At 43.3% G+C, this 19,427-nt stretch overlaps 3 protein-coding genes across 5 annotated transcripts; 2 read left to right on the top strand and 1 right to left on the bottom strand.

Moving 5' to 3' along the window:
- The first annotated feature begins 40 nt into the window (after positions 1 to 40).
- HSPB11 (heat shock protein family B (small) member 11) lies at positions 41 to 8,091 on the top strand. The gene is made up of 5 exons (XM_039556224.1): positions 41 to 245; positions 683 to 789; positions 1,100 to 1,168; positions 6,395 to 6,438; positions 6,902 to 8,091. Exons 1-5 carry the CDS (start codon positions 148 to 150, stop codon positions 7,007 to 7,009), a joined length of 426 nt encoding a protein of 141 aa, XP_039412158.1. The 5' UTR covers positions 41 to 147; the 3' UTR covers positions 7,010 to 8,091.
- On the bottom strand, positions 7,609 to 12,003 carry DIO1 (iodothyronine deiodinase 1). Of its 2 annotated transcripts, XM_010408807.3 has the most exons (4): positions 11,610 to 11,940; positions 10,049 to 10,192; positions 8,753 to 8,952; positions 7,609 to 8,275 (listed from the first exon to the last, which is right to left on the bottom strand). In XM_010408807.3, the coding sequence occupies exons 1-4, from the start codon at positions 11,938 to 11,940 to the stop codon at positions 8,210 to 8,212; spliced, it is 741 nt and encodes a 246-aa protein (XP_010407109.2). In that variant the 3' UTR covers positions 7,609 to 8,209. The 2 variants fall into 2 exon arrangements, with proteins under 2 accessions (XP_010407109.2, XP_019147421.1); XM_019291876.2 differs by lacking the exon at positions 7,609 to 8,275 and having other exon boundaries at positions 8,648 to 8,952; positions 11,610 to 12,003.
- Positions 12,004 to 13,184: 1,181 nt separating this feature from the next.
- YIPF1 (Yip1 domain family member 1) lies at positions 13,185 to 19,410 on the top strand. 2 transcript variants are annotated; one of them, XM_010408809.4, is made up of 10 exons: positions 13,185 to 13,278; positions 13,388 to 13,461; positions 14,153 to 14,316; positions 14,746 to 14,826; positions 14,933 to 15,020; positions 15,143 to 15,259; positions 16,276 to 16,442; positions 16,953 to 17,135; positions 18,007 to 18,101; positions 19,065 to 19,410. In XM_010408809.4, exons 2-9 carry the CDS (start codon positions 13,431 to 13,433, stop codon positions 18,094 to 18,096), a joined length of 921 nt encoding a protein of 306 aa, XP_010407111.2. In that variant the 5' UTR covers positions 13,185 to 13,278; positions 13,388 to 13,430; the 3' UTR covers positions 18,097 to 18,101; positions 19,065 to 19,410. The 2 variants fall into 2 exon arrangements, with proteins under 2 accessions (XP_010407111.2, XP_010407112.2); XM_010408810.4 differs by having other exon boundaries at positions 14,183 to 14,316.
- Positions 19,411 to 19,427: the final 17 nt, after the last annotated feature.

Consider the following 19,427-nt stretch of genomic DNA (forward strand, 5'->3'; position numbering starts at 1 on the left):
GCGGAGCGGGGCACGGCGGGAGCGGCGGGAGCGGCGGGTCCCGCCCAGCCAGGGGAGGGCCCCGGGTTCCCGCACCTCCCGCACCGGGAGCGGCCGTGCGGGGGGGGCCGCCGCCGTTGCCCGGTAGCGGCAGCTCCGCCGTGCGCGATGAAAGCCGCCGACTGGTGCCGGAGCTCGGCGGGGGCCGCTCTCGTCCTGGCCACGTCCAGCGATGCCGAGCACCCTGCCGAGAGCGTGGCGGACGGGTGAGGGGCCGGGCGGGGGCGCGGGCGCGGCTCCTCCCGCACGGAGCCCGCTGGGGCTGGGCCGGGGTCGGCCCTTCGCCCTCACGCTCCAGTCGCCGCAGAGTGGAACTGCTCGGGGCCCACCGCCATTGCGGGGTTCGTGTGGTGCCGCCAGGGTACAGAGCCTGCTCGGCGAGTTGTAAACACCTCCAGAGAGCGGCCCCATCGTTGTACAGGGCACTGCTGAAAGCACCGCAAATAAAAATGTCTCCCCCTTCCTTACCGCCCCCCCCCTTTCTCCTCCCTCTCCTTCCCTTCTTCCCCACCGTCTTTTTCCACCCCTCTCCTTTCCCTTTCCTCTCTTCCTTTCCCGTCCATATTTTTCTGTGATAAATTTAATTCAAGATGGTTATAGATGGAAAGCTGCAGTTGAGGGTTTTGTCCTGTTCTCTCCACAGAAGTTCCAAAACATTTTGGACGACAACAGGCATGTTCCCACAGGAATTGATTATTGGTTTTCCCAAATGTGTAAAAATCAGCAAAGTCGCCATCCAGTGTTATTTGGGTAAGACTTTGTGTCTTACAGTAGGTAATACGTGCTATATTAAAGTGTGTGTCTGTGCCTTAATGAAAGCTCCCACAGTAGTCTCATAGTCTGTAAGCAGCCACTTTTAACAGATTCATAAACATTTAACTTCACATAAAGATTCATTTTCACAAACCAGTTGTCCTTCATGTCCACAATCTCCATAGCTTAGAGAAGAAATAAATTAGTGCTTTGAAAGTGCTTTGTGGATGTAAAGTAATAGAATAAATACAGTTATCAATAAAGAATCAGAACTTGTGTTGATATTTCAAATTTATATATATTTTAGTGCGGACCTTAAGGATTGAAAGAAGCACATCTAAGGACCCTGTGGGTTTTGAACAGTGCATTGAAAAAGGTAAGACTCCTGAGTTTGTGTGGTTTTGTGGTAACAATGTTGGTCTTTTTCAAAGAATCACTGTAACCCCTCATATATTTTTATGTAGGATTTTGCTTCCTCTCTTCTTGAAGAATAGAAATAAAGCAGGCCATCTTAGGGAGGCTGGGAGTAGAAGAAACCTGTGTATTGCACAAATACACTATTTAACTAACTTTGTATTTCACTGTTGAGCAGGCCTGTACCATTGCTATCAACACAAGAACAAGAAGAGCCTCATAAAAAATATATGAAACTTTTATCTGACCCTTGAAGATATGCACTATCAGATGATTATGTTTTGAATTTTGTTAAAGGGAACTTTGTTGAGATTTTCGTATGCAAACAATGCACTGGAGTTTTTTTTCCCTTGGCAATTATTATATCTCAAGATATTTTCAAAATAATTTTTGACTCTTAAAAAAGATCTTTAAGTTTACATATCTTTGATCTGATCTGAAAAGAAAGCTATTTATATTGACTAAGTGATTTAAATATGTACTAGTTTGTAAGCAAACCAGAGGAAGATCACAAGTCAGAATTATAATTTAATAGGAAAATTAAAAGAAATGAAGACAATAGCACAAGAACACTGACAGAGTCAGGATGCAGCCTGACACCCTGTTAGGCAGGGTGGTGGTAGCAATCCAGATGAAGTCCTGCTGAAGCAGTGATCCTGTAGAAACAGTTTGGTCTTCACCTGAAGGTGCAGTGCTAGCTCTGGGAATCCAGGAGTTAAGGGCTGCTTGTGCTTTGTTCCAAACCCCAGATTAGATCCAGGTGGGGATACTTGGCTCCTCCCCCTGGGTGGAGCATCTAACAATGGCTTGACGTAATTCTGTGAGTCACGTGGTGGGTCCTTGATTGCCCATTAAACAGAGATAACACCTGGAGGGAGTTACCAAGGATGAGTCATGGTAGGAGATAACGAGCACTGCCCCACCTGCTTTAACAGCTCCTCAAGATTTAATACTAGCATTTCTTACAGTGCTAGTCCTTGCCAGTTTGCACACTCTCATCTTTCTCTCTTGTCTGCTTTCTCAGGAATGATCTTGTCTTTCTTTCTGTGTAAGGATATCTCTATCACTTTCCTTTTATTGGGCCAGAGGTCAGCATTTGGGAGGTTTTTCTACCTTTTTGTCCTTTAATATTTTATAATCTCAGCTAGCAAATTGCCTTTCATTCCAATTATAATATAACTAACTGCTCTGAAAAAATCCAGTCTGGATTGCCCCCATTCCGTACTCCGGGAAAAATCCAGTCCGGGTTTTCTCCCGAATCCATTCCGTACTCCGGGAAAAATCCAGTCCGGGTTTTCCCCCGAATCCATTCCGTACTCCGGGAAAAATCCAGTCCGGTTTTCCCCTGAAATCCATTCCGTACTCCGGGAAAAATCCAGTCCGGGTTTTCCCCTGAATCCATTCCGTACTCCGGGAAAAATCCAGTCCGGGTTTTCCCCTGAATCCATTCCGTACTCCGGGAAAAATCCAGTCCGGGTTTTCTCCCGAATCCATTCCGTACTCCGGGAGAAATCCAGTCCGGGTTTTCCCCTGAATCCATTCCGTACTCCGGGAAAAATCCAGTCCGGGTTTTCCCCTGAATCCATTCCGTACTCCGGGAAAAATCCAGTCCGGGTTTTCCCCTGAATCCATTCCGTACTCCGGGGAAATTCCAGACCCAAAACTCAGAAGCCTCCGCAGGAACTCGCGGGATAGCGCACGTGATTAGCAGGGGATGACGTCACAGAAAAGGCTTTGTACTGTGGTGTGGGAAAAGCAAGTGCTAGGAAGAATGGTGCAGATGAACTAAGGTCAATTGGAAGGTACTCAGTCCCTTCCGGAAGGTGTTAACTTGCTGCTTGAAGCACTTTTCTCCCCCCCTTTTTTCCTCCTACCATTTTGCATATCCCAACCATTCATTGTTCTAGATAATGGAATAATTGCTGGGCTTTACTTCAGAGTGACAGTTTTATAAAAACAAGCACAAATGTAGGTCTTTCGAAGCCAAAGAGAAAACAGGTTTCCTGAAACAAGTCAACACCACATCCCACTGTCAAACGTGGGGCAGGGTGTGACAAGGGAGCTTTATTTTTTGTTTTCTTATAAAGGGCAGTCATGCCATTTATAATAATTGTAAAGTCTAAATCAAAACACCAGTTACACCTGTCTTGTTTTAACAATTCTCTTGTTATGATCATGCTTGATAATGATGGCTCAGCTTAAGGGAAAAGTTCAGGTTTTCTTAATCCATTTTTTTTAACTAGAAATGTTTGTACCCTGTAAGGATATTTCTATCCCAATTACAGGTGGACTTCTTGTATAAGGCAATGTAGTTTAATCAAATAGGGAAGTGGATAAGAAAAAGATTAAAGTTACAATGTTGGATGCATATATATATATATATATATACACACATTTAATCTTTAGGGACCAGCCTGTATGGATAGTATAGAAAAATAAATATTTTTTGTTTGGTTGTAGTTTTTTTTCCTGTGAAAATCAATGGTTCTGTACAGACAAATGATATACCTTAAAAGAAAAACAGCATTAACTCCGCAGTTGCATTTGGTCTGAAAGCAACCTAGTACGTGGAACACTGAATTTGTCAAGACATTCTGACAGGTCTCACCAAAAGCCCAGTATAAGCTTTACTAGTTTGGCCCATTTAATTGAAAATGGGCTTGGAAAAGGTCATAGGGAATTAGAGGTTACAGAACAAATAATCAAACCAATTAGCTATAACTTGAATCTCTTGAGCTGCCTTAAAGAGAAAGCAGACCTGACCTTGTCAAAGAGAGAAGGATATTAAAACTGCATACCAAGAAGTAATCCAGAAAGCTTAATACAAATATGTACAATATTGTAGAAGTTTGGGTTTTGTTGTTGCCATTTTGGGTTTTTTGGTGGGTTTGTTTTGTTTTGTTTTGTTTTTAAAGACCAAAAGTACTAAGCCCCTCCTACCTAACATTTTGATACTCCTGTACTAAGCTCTCTATCTATTTTAGAGGTTTCTGATTCACAGTGAAGGATGCTTATTTATATTGTGATGTGAGACTTTATATTAAAGTCTCAGGATCTGATCCTTCTTACATGCTATATTGTAAATTAGAAATAACTCCATTGAACTTAATTAAATGTCAGTGTAAAAGTGATATAACAGGAAAAACAGGGCATGAATGCCCATATTAATTTTGATTAAAATAATCCATTCTGGGAAATCTGAAAATGTACAGCAGTTTTTAAATGCTTTTTCTCTTCATGTATGTTGACATAAAATTCTTGTAATTCTTGTATCAGTTAGCCATTTTGCTGAATTTTATAACATTTTGAATGACAATACAAAATTGCCTCGATGAAACTTGAAGCTATCCATGTTGTATCCATTTTTTTGTTTTCTTTAGTACTGAGCTAAAAGGGTTTCTATTATTTCCTAAAAGAATTGTTATTTTTTAAATTTTATTTTTGCTAATTTGCAGACACAGATAAATGTCTGGTCAAGATCTGAAGGAGGATCAGACTAACAAAATTAATATGGGTTGTACTTCTTTTTTAATTTATTAAAGGATTGTCAGAGGGACACTTGGTTCAGATAAGCCCCCTGAAGATTATCACAAGTTTGGCCCCTTGCCTCTCTTGACTTCTCTGCTTCTCTCATTGGCCAATATTTTTAGAATGGGTTCTACACCTTCTTCACTAACTTTAAAAATTTGTTTCCCAGTGTCTACAATTAACATTTTCACATGAGGGCATGCTTTGAATGATGATTTGCATTTAGTTCTTAGAGATTACTTTAGTCTGAGAAAGATGGATACCAAAAGTTTAAACTACTCTCTCAGCCAAGATTATTATGCTCCACTGCCCCAGCTAGAGGCTGTGTAATTCATACCAGCTCAGGATTTGGGCTCCATTGCCCTAAAGCTGTTAGGAAACTAGAATTCAGTGTGTGGAAGGGTTTGCTGCTGAGAAAGGGATTCTTCTGCTGGACTAGAAGGCAGAGAAGCTGCAAGGTTGGATGCCTCCCTAAACAAAGGAAAACTGGCATGTTTTGCTTAATAGGAAATCACAGATAAACTTATTTTAAAAATTGCAAATTACAGTCAAAGGATGACAGTTAGACAATCCATGTGTTTTTCTAAAAACAACCTAACTTCAAATAAACAGGAGCCTTTACTATCTGATACAAAATTATCACTTTGCCACACCTTTTCTTTCACACTTAGCAAAAGAGAAGAAAACTTGAAAATAAATTCTTGAATTATTAAAAATCCAACCAAATATTCCATATCTGCAATGAGGTGTAATGAAAGTTATATAGAAAACACAGTTTATTTTCAGAAACTATTATAGACCATAATAACATTCTTTGAAACCATCTCTTTGCATTCATTTTAAAACTGATTTCAACAAAGGATCTCACTGCAGGTCCTGCTTAATATCATTCAGTCATTCTGTTCATATTCCTCAGAAACGTAGAATTTAATTTTCTTTTATCTCTAACATGAGTAACATGGTAAGATCACAAGCTGAATAGATCTTGAAATGTTATTTTAGTAGGCTGTAGGAAGTTTATAAATTTAGCATTGCTGTGAAACATATTCCAGTGGTCTGTTTTTTTCCAGGACTGCTCAACATACCACACAGTTGTCTTACAACTTTGCTAGATTGCTGATTCTGAAAAGTCTGTATTTTTGAAGTAATTTCTGGCCCTGAAGAAGTTACCCTTTGTTACCTTCAACTCATCAACTGCTCTCTCATATGACATCCAAAAGTGTGGCTTGATGATTATTTTATTAGACATTAATGTAACGGTCATGTTTAAGTGAATGTTGTGAACACTGCTAGTTTCTGCAGCACTTTGGAGAGTAAAATGCTGTATAAGGGCTAAAAGCACTACTTGTGCACTTCATGTTCCAAAAATTAAAACCAGGCTTACATAGTGTAATAGAGTGCCATTTCCTGCATTGTTTGGTTTGGGGATTGGCTTTCTCTAGTGCCTCTTGGGTGACCTTTTATAACACGGTAATGAGTAGGGTATATATACACACAGTGGGATATTGCAAAAAAGTATTCTCTTGAATCACCTTGTGAAAATAAAAAAGAACAATGTCTATGTGCAGTGTAAATTCATAGTATTTGAACTCTGGGTCAGTGAAAACTTCACAGCATTGCACATTATTCTTTGTTATTTACCTTAAAATATATTTTCTAGATTTGCAACACACAGAAGGACAGCTCCAAATGGAAGAATTTCCAGTGAGTATTTAGAGTGTACATCAGTAGTGGTTCATGATATGGGATGTCTGGACTAAGTGGGGAGAAACCATAAAAGAACCCAAACATGTCTTTATTTACAATTATTGCTCAGTTGGTGTTAAAGAGAGGAATTTGTAGATTGTGGTGTGAAACTGCACTTCCCAGCTGCTCCTCTATAGATTATGCTATGAAATTGCACCTGCCTAGTGCTCCTGACAATGTGCAAGGGCCCTTTCCAGAAGTGTGCTAATCTTCCCTCCTTCAATTGCTGCCTTTAAGGCTGCAGAATTCAGGAGGTGATAGGAGTTTTTTGAATTGCAGGTCAAAGAGTTTGATTTATGTGCCGTTCAAAATCAGACACCAAAATATCCAGATCCTTGTGTCCAACAAACTTCTGCAAATGTGGTTTGGTATTTTTGTTACTACAGAGAATGCAATAACATTATTTTTATTCCTTCTGCAGCTTCCTGAGTTCCAAGCCACTTACTTGCGTTTTGTCATCAAATCTGCCTTTGATCATTTTGTGTCAGTGCATCGGGTGATGGCAGAGGGAACGGCAGAGAACACTTGAGTCCAGCTGAAATTTGGGCCTCCATTTAATTTTTTTATAAGGAAGTTACATTTTGATAGCTGCACTGCAGAGCATGTTTATTATTAGACCCTTGTATTAAAGTGGTTTTTTGAAGGTATGGATGTGGTATGTATTCCTTGCTGGTTTAATGTATGGAATAGAATAGGAGAATATAGAATCATTTAGGTTGGAAAAGACTGTTAAGATCGTCAAGTCCAACCACAACGCAGGGCTGTTGTTAATTGTAGTAACAGCTTTCTCATTTTGTAACCTAAACTGTCAGCCTAGAACACTTGAGCATAACTGAGTCCATTTAAGTTAGTATGTTTATATCAGGCTTTCATAATACATGAATTAAAACTCGATTTCCTGTAAAATGCTTCCCTTGTGCTCTGAGGTAAATAGAAAAGAAGTGTGAACTACGCAAGTGGGATGTATTACCTCCTACTGTCAAACAAATCCTTCAAAGGTCCTTAAATTGGTAACTTTCTGATCAGCTCAAACTCAGAGATTATTAGAATGAATATAAATATCTGCTAATGCTTAGAAATAACCTGGGGAGAGAGGCAGGGCAGGGAGGGAAATAAACTGAAGCCATATGAAGTGCTTTGATAGACTTTTAATAATTGTAGCTCAATCCCTTGTTTCTATAAATATTTTCTACAATCAGGTCACAGCCGCCGGTGCTTTATGCTGGGACCATCATAACAAATACTCATGGAAACAGATGTTGATAGAGATTGTCTTGCTCAGAAGCCTCCTGAAGTCAGTGAAAGGGAACATTTTAAATATACAAGTGCAATGTGTCTAGTAATGTGAAATCAGTTGCTTTGCATGCCAGTAGCCTCTTGCAAATGTCACCACCCTGAAGTTTGTCCTGCAGGATATTCCTTGCAAGTGTAAATGTTGGTATCCAGAGCTCAGTGGACCCAGCTCCCACATTACTGCATGTGGTATAAGAGTAGTAAGTTACTACAGAACAGAAATTGGTGTTGCAAGGATGACACTTGAAAGCCTCTAGACAGACATAATGGACCTCATTACAGATGCTCCTTAGATGCCATAAAGCATTCTTTTTTTTCTTCTTGTCTCTATGGCTGTTTTTTAATTCTTTATTTATTCCTTAGTCTTATGTTTGTGAAAAATTATTCTTGAACTTCTTTATCCAAATAGTCTTTACTCCGAAGTCCTCTTCTTTCTCTATTTCAGTTTTTCCAGGATGGCACGTATCTCCTGGGGGTGGTAATTCCAAGGCCCCACTCCTCCCTGCAAAGGCAATAAAATGACACAGTGATGCTCAGGCAGACAGAGCAGAAGTCCTTCAGAGCACAGCAGCTGCACCAGAACTGTGGGCAGGTGTGCCTGGGCTCCCTTTCCACTGGAGCCATCCCTTGGAGATGATTATGCACTGGTTACACCCTGCTGTGTCACTGGGACAGAGCCAGTGTCTGGATCCTGCAGGTGGGAAGTGTTCCTGGATCTCACAGCTTAGATGTACCTCGGGTTAGTAGTGAGCCAAAAGATAAATGTTTGAGTAAGACTGGGGTGTACATCAAATATGTACATTATAAAGGCTCAGACTGGTTGTGCTGCATGTTCATTTCTCTCCACAGTTACAGTGCATTGTGAAATGTTTAGCTCTCAAACAGAATGAAATACTGACTGTTAAATGTAAAGCAGTCTCAAGTTACCTTGAAATTTTAAAATCTCTATATTCTGCTCATTGCTGTGGATATTTTTTACCTTGTAGATGACCTTCCCTCCTTGGAGCAGGTAGAGTCGTTCTGGCAGCGCAGCATATTTTGAACTGCTCAGGTTTTCCATGGTGTCTAAAACCACTGGACATAGAGGGTGATTTTTCTGAAGAAATTGGGCTGCAATTTTTCGATCTTCAAGGCTTCTGTGATTTTTAATAACAACATTGTTTTTAAAAGCCCATCCATCTAAAACAAATGAGGGAGGGATTTAGCAAGGAACATTTTGAATAGGTGCAAGGGTGGAGATATACTGTGTGTCATATCCCAAAACTAGGTTAAAAGAATCTTGCAGTTTATTCTTAATACCAAAACCTGCCATGAAATGAAAGACTATGGGAGCACTAGAGCTTTTCAAATAAGTGGTCCCAAGATCTACTTTTTTTTCCTTTTCATTTCATCAAACTGTATTTTCCCCTTGCCCCGGATTCAGAAATATTTGATGGATTTTAGCTGAAATTTTCCCACATAAATCGACCATAGAAATACACCAGGAGGGGAATATATGTTCTATTTGGGCAAGCTTTGTCAGTGTTGTTCATTCTACTTGATTGTACTCATTAAGCCTATAAACCAAAATTATAGGTCTGTGAGAAGTTAAACACATGAGCCAGGACACACCTTTGTTTTTCAGAACTACGCAAACAAACATTTACACACAACTCCTCCTAATAAAGTAAAAACTAGTTAAAAGGGTTTGATGACTGACTTAGTCATTACCTGATTCTCAGCTGCTGAAAATGACATATTGCTAGAAAACTATAAATGTTAGGTTTTAGAAAAACATTTAATCCTGGGATAAAAGCAGTGCCAATGTGTTACTTAGAATCCAGCGTAGATAAACAAGGGTGCATTGTTGGCTTGCTAAATTTTTCAAATTGGAGTCTGTGTCTTGTCCTTGCAAAATGTTAAAAACTAGGGTATTTTTCTGTTAACACATAACATGCTGGCATTGTACACTTAACTTTTGTTCTATGAAATGTCTTTTCTTCCTCTTTCCAAAAGGAGCTGCACTAACACTTAGATGCAATTTTTAAAACATATAACTCTGTCCTTCACAGAGCTGGGTGTCTTCAGCAGGAGTAACTCAGTGTAAAGTCAGATGTGTGAGTAAAATCTTAGGAGAATTAGGGACACAAACTGGGCCCTCGATGTGGTGTTGCCACTTGATTTGAAGGTTTCTCTCCTGTTTTCAGCCCCCTCCTTTGCTAACACGCTTTTTTTTTCTAGAGGAAATGACACATCTGAAGCTGTGGTTGGCATCACTGTGGCGTTTGTACTGTACCTACTGCGTGAGCTTCCTCAATGTAGATGATAAGGAAATCTGCTACTGAGCTGAAATCTTTGATGAGCTTGTTGAACTCATCAAATTTTAGCATAAATGAAGGTCAGGTGCAACTTCCAAAATTCAGGATTAAAGGTCGGTTATCTGGGGGGGAAAAAAAAAAAAAAATTGTGGTTAAGCGAAGGGAGGAAGGACAGAACTAAATACACTGAACTGAGCCTCTGGTGCAGAGATTCCTGGGCAACACTAAGTCACTGATTCCATAAACCTCTCCTAGGTCATTAAAATCAGCAGCAGAACCTCTGCATCTCTGCAAAGCAGGCTTAAAGGTGCTTTTCCTAGCCTGGCTCTGATCTGTGCCGCATCCAGCAAGGAGCCCTGCCCAGTACAGGCAGCAGGCACCCTGCAGTCACACAGCTTCTCTTTTCCTCATCACAAGGGCCAATTTTCAAGCTACCAACGTTTTTGGGATAGGGAACTGATCCAAAATCTCAGCCTCCCAGGGATCTTTAGTATGGAGCAACTTCAAAAATACTAAACATGGCCTTCTGCAAGGTTATCCAGGGACAGTGGTTCAGGGGTGGGCATTAAGGACAGAGTCCCAGTGCCTTTTCATGTCCAGATTTTTTTAGATGTGTCAGTTCAAGCTGAGCTGAGGGGAAGCTGCAGACTTTTCAGTCATGCATCACAGGCTTTCATGCTTTCAATGTATTTCTGCAATTTCCTGTCCAAACAGAACTCTGGTTATATATTATTATTAAACTAACCTTACACTGGCAAAAGTATCTGCAGTTGCTTACAAATTAACACAGTATTGTGTTGGTGTTGGCATCTGTTTGCAAGACCTTGATGTAAGAGAGCTTGCAGGATTTTTAAGCACCTCTTTTAGTCTGGTTATGCTAAATTACATGAAATTTGTTCAAGATCTTTCTGGCTGGGGTTAACTTAAAAGCTGCTGCTAACACAGATCCACATCCTAAAGAATTAAATAACAGTGGTACCTTCATGTAGATCTGTGTATCTCTCTTCCATTTTGCGTCCCATCTCCTACATAAATATCTCTATATAATTAGGAAAGCAGAGTGAGAGAAGGATGTAATTCCTCCCATGGGGATGGAGGCTGCAGCTTAATTATTAATTCCATGTTCTGCTGAGATCTCAGTGGGAGGCAGTGGACAAAGTACAAAGCAGCTACTTCTGCTTTATTCCCAGCCACTTTGGATCTGGAAAAACCCACCCTGTGCTTTCTAGGCTTTAGGCTGGCTAAGGGAGTTGGTGTGGAATTTTCTGTATGGACAGGGAACGACAGCCAACACTTGTGAATCATTGCAAACGGTTCAATTCTGGGCCTTCTCTCCTGAAAGCAAATTATTACCTTGGCTTTCAGCAGAAAATCAAGAGGCAGCTGGAGTAAATGTGCTGCATCTTCTCCATGAAGTGAGTGCTGGTGGTGTGCACGTGATGCACTCAGGTGCCAGCTGCCTGTCCCTGTTCCCTCAGCAGAATCTCCTCATTTATGCTCTCAGCAAACCAAACCCAGCTACACGGCTCAAGTACTGACCTGCCATGAAATCCAGGAGGTGACGAACTTCCCCGCCGAGGGTCACCACCGGCGTGTTGGGTGCTGGGTGTCCCTCATGGGCTTCATCCTCCAGCCTCTTCCACTTCACCTTCAGCACAAACAGCAAATACTTGAAGCTGAAAAAGGTTGGGCCCCAGTTTTCGTAGCTGAACTTTGGATTCTGGTTCATTCTGCTCTTCTCGCCCATCTTTAGGATGTACCTTTTCATGGCGTTAGGGAACAGTATCATCAGTGTTTTGCCAACAACAACAGACAGAGTAACCTGCAGAAGAATCAGGATTTTCTGTAGGAATACCCTGGGGCCAAACATCGTGGTGGAGAGGTCTGGCTGCTCCCGATGGGAGCACAATGCGAGGTAGGGGCAAAGGTAGAGGGTGAGGGGGAGGGAAAACGTTCACGTGTTTGGTTGAGTTTCTGCCTTGCCTTGCACACTGTCCCCTGCCTGCACTTCAGTCGCTGTGTGAGCAAGGATCCTGTCAGCTGTGCTCCCTCCAGCTGCACCAAAAGGCATCCTCTGCAGCCAGCGTGGATGTGTGGTGCTCACTGCAGAGCTGTGAGGCTCATCCACAAATGTGGTCTGTGTTTTACTAATGAGAGGAGCGGGATCAGGGTGTTCTCCCCGAATCCCGGACTAAAGACTAAGGTGCTGATGCTTGAGGCCTTGGGGTGATGCAGATGCTGTGCAAACAGTGTCCTGCTCCTCCTGCTCTGCCTGGTCTGGGGCTCTGCTGCACTCCAGGGTTTGGCATTTTGGGGCTGAAAGATAAAAAAACCCCAACAAACAAACAAACAAACAACTCCATTATATATAATAGCCAGCTGGCCCCCAGCAAAGGAAGGATGTGGATCCGTTGGGAGTGAGGCCTCGAGAGGCCACCAAGATCAGCGGGATGGAGCAGGAAATGCAGGGACAACTGGGATTGTTCAGCCTGGAGAAGGCTTTGTGGTGACCTAATTGTGGCCTTCTGGCACCTGAAGGGAGACAGGACAGATGGAGAGAGGCCATTGGCACGGGCCTGGAGTGACAGGTCAAGGGGAAATGCTTCAAACAAAGAGAGAGCAGGTTCAGATTAAGTATGAAGAAGAAATTCTTTCCTGTGAGGGTGGTGAGGCCCTGGCACAGGGTGCCCAGAGGAGCTGTGGCTGCCCCATCCCCAGCAGTGTCCAAGGCCAGGTTGGACGGGGCTTGGAGCAACCCGGTCTGGTGGGAGGTGTCCACCACGGCAGGGGATGAACGGGATGATCTTTAATGTCCCTTCCAACCCAAAGCATTCCGTGACTCTCTGATAAAACTCTCAGTTATCAGAACATGCAGTGTACGTAGATGTATAAGCGTATGCTTAGCTACAGCCCCAGTGTGTATTTGTGCACAGACGGTGGCACGCAGCAGCAGCACCAGCCCCCGCCACCCCTGACCAGCCGCGCTGGGGCCGCGGCGAGCCCTTTAAGGGGGCGGGCGAGCGCGCACGCGGAAGCGCCGCGCGGGCTCTGATTGGCCGGTGCTGGCCGCGTCGCCGTCGAGGCTGTCGCGCCCCGAGGGGCGGGGGGCAGAGGCGCCCGGCGGCGCCGCTGATTGGCTGCGGCTGCGCGGCGGACGCGGCCCCTTTAAGGGAGCGGAGCGGCGGTGCGGGGCCGTGGCGGAGCCGAGGTGCGGCGGGGACGGGGGCACGGGCGGGGGGCGCGGCCGCGGGGCACAGCAGCGCTGGCACAGCGCGGGGGACAGGACTCGTGCCAGCGCTGTCCCTGTCCTCTTGCAGGAGGGTCGGGCCCCGGGGAGCTGATCCTCATCCAGACGGATGAATGGCGACGGCGGACGACCTCAAATTTCAAGGTAAAGGCGATGTCGCAGGTGCGGACGCGGGGCTGGGGCCCGGCTCGGGGAGCCGTCAGGCGCTGGAGGCTTTGGCAGCGATTCTGAGCGTTCGCAGAATAAAAACGTCCTGGGAGTTTTGCAGGTGGGGTCAGGAATGGGGAGTCAGGTGTCCTGAATTTTCTGAGGTGAAATTGTGCTGCTGGCGAGCTAAAAAATGCAACCGGCGTTGACTGAAATCGTGGACTGAAATCCTGTGTGGTGGAAAGTGACAGCTGGAAAGGGGCAGAGCGCTCTGTAACCTGCAAAAGGCCCCGGTTTCAGACTTCCTTAGTTTTTGATAAAAAATTTCTTGTCGGTTTTTGGAGAATATTAAAAGTGCCCATTTCTTCAGAGAGGCAGCTTTTCCCTCCCCTTGCAGAGACCTGCTGTCCTCGGGCCGGGGCTGTTGGCAGGGAAGGAGGGCAGGCTCCGGTGGGGCCATTGGAACATCCTGCAGGCAGACTGGCAGGAAAGGTGGCCTCACACTTCATTAAGTGAGTAAAGGTTCAGCTTGATCCGTGTCAGTTTGGGCTTTAGGAAACAGATCGTACCCAACATGCCTAAGCTAGCGATTACACTGTCTCAGGGTCTTTATATGGTTTTTTGAGCCATGACAACAAAAATTTTAGTGTTTTGATCATCGCCTGTTTTGTGATGTACTTATTTGCAGAATTTGATGATGCAGCTAATTTGCTTGCAGCAAATCCTGATGCCACCACCATAAGCATCGATGAGCCGGTCGAAATCCCCAAGAATCAGCACAGCCGCCTGCAGGAGCCAGGAAGGGAAGAGGATGATGAGTTACTGGGCACTGACGACTCCGATAAAACAGAGGTAATGCTCTCACACCTGCTGGTGGAGGCCTGTGAGAAAGATGGAGAGGGACTTCTTACAAGAGCATGCAGAGAACAGGACAAGGAGGAATGGATTTTAAAAGAGAAGAGGTTTAGATTGTGATTCTGACAGCAAAAGGAACGTGTCATGGTGTTGAGGGTGTGTGTTACAGATGATGTGGCAGCAGGTAGTAACAGGCTGCTCTTTAGAATCCCAGGCCACAATTCTGCTTACAGGGAGATAAGAGACTGACTGCTAACAGATACTGGAGGGGGAAAGGAAACCATTACATAATTCATAGGAAGTACCACCCAGTTAAGTTTGTTTGCTGTTTTGGTGCCAAAATCATGTGACTACAGTGTAAATGAGCTAGTAATGTATAAATTGTCTGCTTGTAACACTTTCCATGTTGCCTTTCCCACCACCCAGCTGCTTGCAGGACAGAAGAAAAGTGCCCCTTTCTGGACTTTTGAGTACTACCAGACCTTCTTCGATGTGGACACATACCAGGTTAATACTCTGCTCCAGAGGAGAGCTGTTGTCTGAATTATGCCTTATCCATTGAGGTTTTTTACCTTCTTGCATTGTCAGTCAGACAAATCCTTACGTTTCATAGGTCCTGGACAGAATCAAAGGGTCAGTGTTCCCAGTACCAGGGAAGAACTTTGTAAGGCTGTATATCCGCAGCAATCCCGACCTTTATGGTAGGTAGGAGGTGTGAGAAGTTATTTTCTGTGCTAAATATTCTGAGTTTATATTTCTTCTTACTTGCTAGCCTTAAAAAAGGAGAGCAGAGGGTGTGCTATTGGTTTTGTTTCCTTTTAAGGTCCATTTTGGATATGTGCCACACTCGTGTTCACCATTGCTGTTAGTGGCAACCTCTCGAATTTCTTCATCCATCTGGGCAAACCAACGTACCACTACGTGCCTGAGTTCAGAAAAGGTTTGCAAGTAGTCATTTGTGGGGGTTTTTGGTTGGGTTTTTTGTTGTGGGGTGTTTTTTGCTTTTTTTTTTAATGTGCAAATGAAGTAATATAAAACCAGGTCACGCCTTTGATTTAGCAGAGTCTTTTGATTGATTACTGTTTTTGAATTTTTAGAGATGTGAAACAAGTCCTTAAGGTGGGCTGTCACTGGCAGAACCCTGTTTCTCCAGAGCATAAAGTAGTTCCAGGGTTTTAGAAGAGCAAGCAGGAATAATTAGTTATTTTTTAGCCTTAGTGAATGTCTCCTTGTACAGAGAGTGAAAGCCCAGCACTGGCCACCGTGGTGCTTTGCTGGGTGCTTCCCTGGATCTGTGGCCTCCCAGGAACTTGCAGGCCTTAGGCAGAAAATTACCAGATCAGATTATCACTCATACCACCTGCCAAGGGCTGGAAGTTGTTACCTTGTGGCAAATGCAGAAATAAACAAAAGATGTTCCACTGATCTGTTCCCCAAAGAACTCAGAGTGAGGAGCCCGTTTTTCGATATCTGTCTTTGTGTTATGAGGGAGGCTGCTGTCCCTCCAAAGGAACACAGCTTCTCTTTGTTTCCAAAATCCTTAATGTACTGGGAAGAACGCTGCCACTTGGGAATGCAGTCACTTGAATAATTTCAGATTTGACACTAGCTGCTAGTAGCTGAATTTCTATTTTTAACGAAGTTTTTCCTGCCTCTGTGGTTTTTCCTTTCCAACTGAAACCAACAGCATTTTGTACACAGGTGTAATAAAGAAATTGAAAATACCAAGAGATTTTTTTTCTGAAGTTTTTACTTTTAAACTAACTTGAAGTGCTGGCAGAGTAGTGAGTGTAAACTAGATATAAATGCAAAGTTCTCAGTTTATTAATAATTCGGGCTTCCATCTTTTGGAAGTATCTTCACAGGTAGCTTTTTAGTTTTCACGCTGAATGCTTCTACACCTTTGATTCTGACAGGATTCAAAGTAGAAAATTAAATCTTTTGTTGTGTTTCCAGTGTCCATAGCAGCTACAACGATTTATGCATACGCTTGGCTTGTTCCCCTTGCTCTCTGGGGATTCCTGATGTGGAGGAACAGTAAAGTCATGAACATTGTCTCCTACTCGTTCCTGGAGATAGTTTGTGTATATGGCTACTCCCTCTTCATTTACATTCCCACCGCGGTACGTATGGCTAAAGAGTGCACCTCTCACCTGTCCTGCTTGAGAAGATTTGCTGTTTCTTAAAATATTTTTGATATTTGTTGAAATTTCAGGGACTGGGAGAATCTTTTGCTCTTTTTCTTGAAGCTTGTCTAATGTAAATGTGTCTTGTGGGTGCTGGAAAAGCCCAGGACAGGTCATTTCCCCAGAGGCAGCAAACCCAAACAAGGTGCTGCTGGTGAGCCCAGAAGACAGCCTCAAGAACTGGGATGTGTGTGTCCCCAGGGAACAGATAGGCAATGTTGATGGCTCCAAAGACAAGTTTCCCTGGCTGGGGACAGGCCTTGGAGGGAGTGGCATAACTTGGGATTCGCTCTTGTTGTGTCTGGGAATGAAGCTCTTACTCTTTCCTCCAGTAACAGAGATGTGTCAGATAAAGGCATGAGTTAATTTGTGCACGAATCAGCTGGAAGGGATGACGTGTCACAGAACACACGGCCCCTTTGACAGCCCTTTCCCTGCCTTTTCCAGATTTTGTGGATCATTCCGCAGAAGGTGGTGCGCTGGGTGCTGGTGGTGTTCTCGCTGTGCCTCTCGGGGTCCGTGTTGGTGATGACCTTCTGGCCCGCGGTCCGAGACGACAACCGCAGGATCGCAGTGGCCACTGTGGCCACCATCCTGCTGCTTCACGCCCTGCTGGCTGTTGGCTGTTTGGTGGGACACTGCCATTCCTTTCCCCTAATCTCCTATTTCCTAGGACAGGTGGCATGTTATGGGACAGGGGAGGAAGGATTGGCTGGTCACTGGAAAACCGCTGATGTAAAAATTCCAGTTATTTTAAATGTAGCGAAAAATTGATGCCAATGTGACCCTGACAATGCTGGTAATAAATTCAGTAATCAATTATGGAATCATAGAACATCTCCCAAGATGGAGGGGACCCATCATGGTCATTGAGTCCAACCCCCACAGAACACTCTTGAATGTACCTGGAATTCATCATAGTATCAGCAAAGCATTAATCTTTATAGTATCCAGTGGCACTTTATTCCAATGAGTACTATGCTTAGTCCTTTAGAAGGATTAAATGTTCAATATAAAGCATGTGCTTATGGGCTTTGGCAGGTTTATGTTTTCATACACAGTAAGTGTTAGGAAACAGAAGACCCTGATGCCACTGAAATACACAATGAGCACTTAAATTATTTGTTTCCTTGTTGCACTAGGTAGAAGGGTATCAGCCAGGCCTCAGCTTCCACAGCTTCCAGGGTAGACAGATTTGGTTCCCCACAGCTCAGTGTGCAGGGAGGCAACAGCAAAACAAAACTGTCCTTGGATCTGCAATCCAACCCTTTCCACTACAGGTCTTTTTCAAAGGCCTTGGCTGCTAACAGTTAAATTTAAAAGTACAGTTCAGAGTACTGTTTTAATTGACTCTTTCTAATTGATAAAAACAAAAAAAGATTCAAATTTGCCATTTCAGTGCTGTGTTTGTAGCTGTGTTTGGTGGGTATGGAAAGAAGGAGCTGGGATAAGGCAGCACAGTATGTTTCTCTCTAATTTTTTTTCTCCTCTGATAATGTAGGCATACTTTTTTGATGCCCCTGAACTGGATATTCCTGCACCTATTATCCCTGCTCACAATGGAACCACAGTAATAGCAAAGAGTCACTAAATAAGGTAAGAACCCAATCTAAATGTGGTTTTTTTCTGCAGTCATCACAGACATCTTGAAACTTTTCTCCATCACTGTGGTTGAATGGAAAGGGGTTTAACGGATTAATTTTGCTAAATGGGGTCTATGTATAAATAACATCTATTAACTTTGTTTCAGTTGTAAGTTTTAAGTACAGATGTAAAGACTGAGAAGACTGAGGAGCAAAGATAGGTTATCTTTCTTTTCTTTGAGGTTTACTCTTGGTGAAGAGACTCATAGTTAAATAAATAATATACTCAGCCCCTTACAAAAACCCGAAAGCATTTATTTGAATTCTGCACGAGTGAAACTTAAGCAATAAACTGTTACACTCCAGTTTTTCTTTCCTTTTAATGTAAAAAGCAGATTGGATTTTTCCCCTTGCTGTTTGAGACAGCGTTCCAGAGCAGTGGCTGTGTGTGGGGACATCCATGTGGGCTCTGGGCAGGGCTGACTCAGAGCCTGAGCCATCCATCCCTCTGGACTGCATTCCTTCTGTGGGATAGCTTGAGGATTTGCTTCCTGGTATCTGGGACTGCTGCCAGCAGGAGATGACATCTGAATTCTGTTGGATAGTTCTGTGGAGCAGGTCCAGAAGCAGGCTAATAGACATGTAAAGGCCAGGCCACTCCAAGTACACCAGCCACAAGTGTGTTTGTGAAAATCAGGGTATTTACTGAATAGAAGCTATATTCGATTTAAAATAAACAAATAATACAAAAAATAGCCAAATGTGCCTAGCAAAAGGCACATAAAAAATTACACAATCCAGTCACCCAGGTCAACTTCAGTGGCATTTCCTTCTGCAAAATCAGTTTTTAATTCTAGATACCTAATAAGAATCAATATGACAGTAATGAATTTTAGTATTGAGACCTAAATATGTGTGCTGTTGTGTCCTCTGGTGAGGAGCTGAAGTATTCACGGGAGTTATTTGTCTCTTTCAGATGACAGCACCACTTCCTCCATCTATACAGTAGTTTTGTTTAGATGATTTTTTTCACTGAAGACCATGGAAACTTCAAGGACGGGGGCTGTGTTTTGCAGCAGGATGGACAGTGATGTCCCATGGACATCTCCATGCTCACTGGATACTGACTGGTTCCATGAGGAGAGTGAACCATTGATCCCAGTCCAGAACAGAAAGGGTTTTTATGTTTGGTTGGGATTTTTTTATGTTTTGTTTTTTTTTTTTTTTTTTGGGGGGGGGAGGGAATTTATTTTGGTTTTTTCTTTAATTCAGTCTATGCTCACTACACTGTTTTGCCTCTGAATAAAGCGTTCTGAAGGCGATGTGATCCATATTTTGT

Source organism: Corvus cornix, chromosome 8 (genome assembly GCF_000738735.6).
Source record: "Corvus cornix cornix isolate S_Up_H32 chromosome 8, ASM73873v5, whole genome shotgun sequence".
Taxonomy (NCBI): Eukaryota; Metazoa; Chordata; class Aves; order Passeriformes; family Corvidae; genus Corvus; species Corvus cornix.